The sequence below is a fragment of the Apteryx mantelli genome, chromosome 4, assembly GCF_036417845.1.
Source record: "Apteryx mantelli isolate bAptMan1 chromosome 4, bAptMan1.hap1, whole genome shotgun sequence".
NCBI classification, from domain to species: domain Eukaryota; kingdom Metazoa; phylum Chordata; class Aves; order Apterygiformes; family Apterygidae; genus Apteryx; species Apteryx mantelli.
In genome coordinates, this window is record NC_089981.1 from 11870439 (window position 1) to 11876485 (window position 6047).

At 42.3% G+C, this 6047-nt stretch overlaps 1 protein-coding gene across 1 annotated transcript; it reads right to left on the reverse strand.

The window, feature by feature from the left end:
• Nucleotides 1–721: 721 nt before the first annotated feature.
• LOC136992036 (olfactory receptor 4S2-like) lies at nt 722–1621 on the reverse strand (the record flags this gene model as incomplete). The annotated part of the gene is made up of 1 exon (XM_067295719.1): nt 722–1621. A coding segment is annotated over exon 1 (900 nt), but the record flags the coding sequence as incomplete, so codon positions are not given.
• Nucleotides 1622–6047: the final 4426 nt, after the last annotated feature.

Genomic DNA, 6047 nt, shown 5'->3' on the forward strand with positions numbered 1-6047 from the left:
CAAATGGGATGGCTAGGAAGGAGGGCATTAGTGATAGGTGAACTACTGCAGAAAGGCAGAGTTGCACTGGAATGGGAAGGGGAGAAGCTTCTCCTCATATCATCTGCATCAGCAAATGACCCAGCCAGCATCTAATATCAGCAGTTTAATTGCTAACCCATGGATTCAGCATATGACAATGCAGTACTCCTAAGAAGGCATTTACTCCAAAGAAAAGGGGAAGAAAGCCTTTGGTACAATTGCTTCCAGCAGCAGGGGACCTTGAAGGTCTTGCAGACACCTTGGGCCATCGTTTCCTAGCTGAGTAGATTAAAGAGTAGATGGAGTTTGTCTGACGGAAAGTTTACACCTGGGAGAGCTCGGACTAATGGGATGCTCTGCCTGCAACATATTTTAATATTTTTGATAGCATTCATTTCTTTATTTGCTGGTGTCTCAGCAGTGCTTGGAAGCCCCAGTCCTGGGCCTGTGCTATTCAAAAAGAGAACATAAAGGGAAGCCCTGCTAGTCACAGAGTTTGCAATGCCATTCCAATCAAAACATGAACTTTCAGGGTCTTCCTAATTACTGCAACAGCTAAAACCAAGCTTTTCTTCAAAAGGGAGCTTTCAGTAAATTTTCCAAAATGGAATTATAGTGAGAGAGACTTGATTTTCTCAGCTCCTGAGGAAATGTTACCACAGTTCTACACCTCACCCTTTTCACTCCAGACTTTTCTATTCCATAGTTTTCTCATGGCACTTTTCATCTCCTCATTTCTCAGTGTGTAGATGAGTGGGTTCAGCATGGACGTGATGACAGTGTAAAACACAGCTACGCTCTTGTCCTCTGAGAAACTGCTGGATGGGCGTATGTAGGTGAATGTGCATGGCCCAAAGAAGAGAATCACCACAGTAATGTGGGACCCACAGGTGGAGAGGGCTTTGTACCGCGCTTCGGACGTTCGCCTTCTCAAGGAAAACAAAATTACAATGTAGGAAATGACAAGTATGAAGAAAGAGACCAAACAAATCATTCCAGTATTGGCAACAACAATGACGCCCACAACATAGGTGTCTGTACAGGCCAGTTGTAGTAGGGGATGGACTTCACAACAGTAGTGGTCAATTTTGTTGGGACCGCAAAAAGGGAGGCTAACGGTTATGAGGGTCTGCACCAGGGAGTGCACAAAGCCCCCCACCCATGAACCCATCGCCATCCAGCCACACACACGCCTGGTCATGAGGGTGGTGTAGTGCAGGGGTCTGCATATGGCAAAGTAGCGATCATAGGCCATCACTGTGAGGATGAAGATCTCAGCGCCGCCGAAGAAATGTAACCCAAATAGCTGTGCCATGCAACCCACAAAGGAAATGGTTTTCTTCTCAACAAGGAAGTCAGCAATCATTTTGGGAGCTGTGACAGAAGAGAGGCAAAGATCTGCAATGGACAGGTGGCAGAGAAAGAAATACATGGGGGAGTTCAGACGCTGACTGCTAACTACAGTGACAACGATGAGCAGATTTCCTGCCACAGTAACAATATAGAAGAACAAAAACACCACAAAACATATTTTCTGCACCCCTTGGTTCTTTGAAAGGCCCAGGAGAATGAATTCCTTCACACTGCTTACATTCTCCATGTTGATCAGTCGGGTGCCAATATGCAATATACAGCTTATACCCCTGGGAAAACAAAGACAGACACATGATTCATCAGCATTTTTTTCATTATTAATAATGAGTTCTATATCAGAAGTGGATACAAACCAAGAAAGATATAGCATTAGTATTAAGCTTATGAAGTGTTTAGTTTCTGTCATGTATTTTTTTTTAACGGCTATTAAATTCTCCACAGTACAAAGCTTCTGCCATGGCTTTGGTGGCACGGAGATAGGTGCACTCTGTGATATGTTCCTTAATCCTGGTGCTCCAGGATTTTGAAGGACTGGCTCCATGGCTGGTAGCCTTCCATGCACTAAGGACACAGCCAGAGTGTTCACCTTGGGCACTACAAGGCAGATAATGCAGTATGTTTGCCCTCAGGGTAGACAAAGTCCCTCACAGCAATCTTTGTAAAATGGGTGTCTTTAAGAATACCTGGAAATATTTCTCAGAATGATGATTTGCTTTATAAGTACACATGATCTTCGAATTCTTGTTTAGAAGGGAAATGTAACCACATGCAGAGAAAAGAACTCTCTTGTGTATATACATTTGGAAACGTAAATATGAAATGTCACAGGCTGAAAAATGAGTTCTGGGAAGGTTATCTATCATGGAGGGGAAAAAAATTGCACATATGACTTAATGGAGTATTTGACATTGTTCTAAATCTCAGCATTGTTTCTATCAGAGGAAGGAAGAATGAAAGACTCTTGTGAGATCTTCTGTCCCAGCACTGTACTGATTTTACCTAGTGTGATTTTTGATACGCTCTGCGTGATCCTTTCAAGGGTTAACTTAGCTTAATGAAGCTAATCTAACTAAACTCCTTCAACAGACAGTATAAGTCTCTCTATAGGCTGATTCAGAATGACTGAATTAGGGTCCTTTGCAGAACCATTTTTCCTCCATTCACTATGAGGAGCTTAAGCAAATTAGCAGCACCAGGTTAGAATGACCCTCAGAGAATAATCCCTTTTGGTGCCTGAAAGTAGCTCAGAGCTTTTTGTAATGCCATCCACCTGTTTTAGGTTATGGCTGAGCTCCTTGTCCCTAGGCATTTCTACATCCATACAGTTTCTCATTCGAGACAAGGTCACATTCCAGCATAAACATGGGACTTCTTTGGTTCACCCTGTGTTCCAGCTACAACCCATCGAGCATTACGTGTCACTAATAAATGAGTAGCCCACATCTTTAGAAAGAGTGTAACGTTTCTAGCTTGCCATTATGCACCCAGACCACCAGAATTCCCTTGGTCAAAGAAGTCTGGGAACCACCAGATTAAAGTCTTCACAGAGAGTTTAAGGTCAGCCAAAAGCAGGCACTCTTTTAATAAAAATATCCACTGTATGGGCTTCCTTCTAGCATCAAAACATTCCCCATCAGCTGGTGTTAAAATGCACCATTTTAAGTCCTGCAGAATTACATCACAACCAGGTCTTCTCATTTGTGTTGGTGATCTGTGAGCAAATCGGCAGAAAGATTCAGTTAAGCCAAGTTATCTACCAACTACTTCCATCTGCAGCATAATCAGAAATTCTCATGCAGGCACAAAGTGATCAAGCATCCACAGGAAACACTGAAACTGAGAAAAGCCAAGATTACTTTCAAACCCACAAAGTGAAGCCGAGAGAGGAAGTGGGCAAAGTTAGGGACTTTTCCTATGCTTACAGTTGTACTTACGCTAGATGAAAGTTTTTCAAGCAGAAGGGTAAAATTTACATGGATGGTTCCTTTTCAGATATTTCTACAAGGAAAAGGATCTGTAAGAACAATGTGAGGTCAGTTTCTCCCTTGTCTTACCAAGTCGTGATCCTTTCTACCCCTCTTCCTTCTACTGAGCAACGACGTAGACTTCTCAACAAAATAAATGACAGGGATGAAATGGGCACACCTTTATGGCTGTGCAGTACCCAGTCCAAAAGAAATAGCTGGGCTCCATCCAAGCCAGAGCATGACTGGAAGCATACCACAGCAATCGCAGGGCCATGTTTAGGCAGTCAGAAAGCAGTGACCAAGAGAGAAATGGTCAGGGGAAACTATATGCCTGAATACCAGCAGGTGGCAAATTCCTGAGCTAGAAACACGGTGTGCTTCTACAAAAGGACCGATTCACAATTCAGACAGCTCGACTATGTATCTTGCTTGATAAGGTCCTTTCCATCACCACCAAACTGCATTTAACAAACTACCCATCTGTCTGATCTCATCCCATCGACTTAAGTCATGTAGGCACCTGTACCTAAGCTAGGCATATTACACCTGACCAGTCTACTTGTAGATGTGATGAATCATGTGCTGCTGGTACCCGTTTCTTACTGTTGACTCCAAGAGGATTACTAGAATGACTAATTCAGTAGAGGATTGCCACCAGTTATGGCTTATCTCTTCAAGTGCCTTTGCAGGGGTAGACCTGAGCTATATGACATAATGCAATCAGCTGCAAAATAAAATGAATCTCATGTGTACTCTTAACATCTCAAAAAGGGTGAGAAATTGCACCATCTCCTTACTGCATGCATTCTTGCCTAAAATCTCAGGTGGTTATGGGAAACAAAAGAATAATATCGAAGCAATCTAATCTGCGGTTGTAGAACTAGCTCTGTATATGATTCTAGCCAAAGATAACTAGAGACAGTTGATAACTTCAGTGGAAGTTCCTTTCTGTATTTTCACATTTGTTCAAGAAGAAAGGAAAAGGAAAAGGAAGAGGAAAGAAAAGCGAGCAAACAAAGCGAAGGAAAGCAAGAAGCCAGAGAAGCTGCAAAACTTACCTCGCCTGTGTTTAGAGATCTAATATTTTGTGTAAGGGCTGTACAGCTTTATCTCCTCAACTTCTGTCTCCCCTGGTATGAATGTGTTAGAGCACAGCGCCTTTAAAGAACATAGAATGGCTTCTGGAAATCTTCCAAAACTTGCTTAGGAGGTGGCTGTTAGTGTATAATCCAACCCCATCTAATTTATTACTTGCTTTCGTGTGTCACAAGTGTATCTTGATGTTTCCTGCCTGTGTGAGAAGTGGTTTAATAGGCTGTGTGGATGATGTGACCTGGGTGTGCTGAATGATGCTTTCATATCCCAGCAGCTGCAAAAAGGGCTGAGAAGAAAACCGTTTAAGTACCAATCTTTAACCCTCTCCCAGGAAATCTTCCACCTGAAGGGCTCTTGGGGCTGGAGGAGGGAGGGGTGGAGGCTTAGTGAAGGGAAGGCGTGAAAGAAAGGGGCAAAGGAGGAGAATGAGTTCTGTCTTGACTGAAAAGTTTAAGTAAATATATTTTAAAGAAACAGTTGTCAGTCAATGCTTTTCTAATGATATCACAAAGGCATTTCAGGGTTTCTCCATAAGAAATAACAGTCAAAGGAGTAGCTGAGTATTCAACTGGACAAGCATATGCATGGAACTATCCAGTTAATGCTTCTCGGAGTTCTTCCTTACTCCAAGCTGATAGTTGTATGGATTTCCCATGTGTAAAGGGCCATCAGGTCCACTGCTCTGGCTTCCTAGCATTGTGAATGCTAAAACAGTCCATTTGTAATCTAGATATTTTCTCTCCTTTTTTAACTTCTGTGTATTCCAAAAAACATGTCAAAGAGAAATCTTCATTAAAGGAAAAAAAGAAAGAAACCTCAAGCTGTAGGAAGAGTCACCATCCTCCAGGGATGGTAAAGAATTCCTATCACAGGAGTCTTTTAAGGACAGCTTGGGCTCATTTCTCTCAGGAGTGGTTACGATGAAGTTTTTATAGGGACAGAAGATGTCCTGGGTGACCTCTTGATGACCCTCCAAGTCCTATCTCACCAGAAATTTCATCACTGGAAATCCAGTGAATAAAGCCTCTTTGCAAGAATTTGCATGTTTTAACAGAGGTCAGTGAATTACAAAGTCAGTCAAAAAAATCCTTCATTTACGAACTGGGAAACTGAGGGAGGACATCACCTATTTAATGCCGATGGAAGTCAGTGAATTTAACCCTGACTTAGTCACTCTAGGCTCTTCTGCAGAAAAAAATGAATGTCTCTGGAGGCAGATGCATCTGATCTACCTCAGAACTGTTTTTAGGATGCGATTAGGTGTGAAATAGACATCTAGCTTTTAAAAAAAATAACTTAGGGCGGACGAATCTCACTGTCATGACGGGCCCCATCTTTCTTAACCTGAGCAGCTGCAGTCAAAGGTGAACCTATGAAATGAAACAAACGAAGCAAATAGACATGCTGATTTATATCAGCATATCATCTCAACCAAGGCCCAAGTCAAATTCATCGTTTCTCTCAACTCTACTGTGTATTTGTAGCTTATGCCTCATGGATGTCAGGAAAGACATTGTCTCAGCTACTGTCCTTTCCTTTGTTTTGCTGAAATTTCTGGAAATGTGGAATGGCCTGAGAGCAACATAGTTA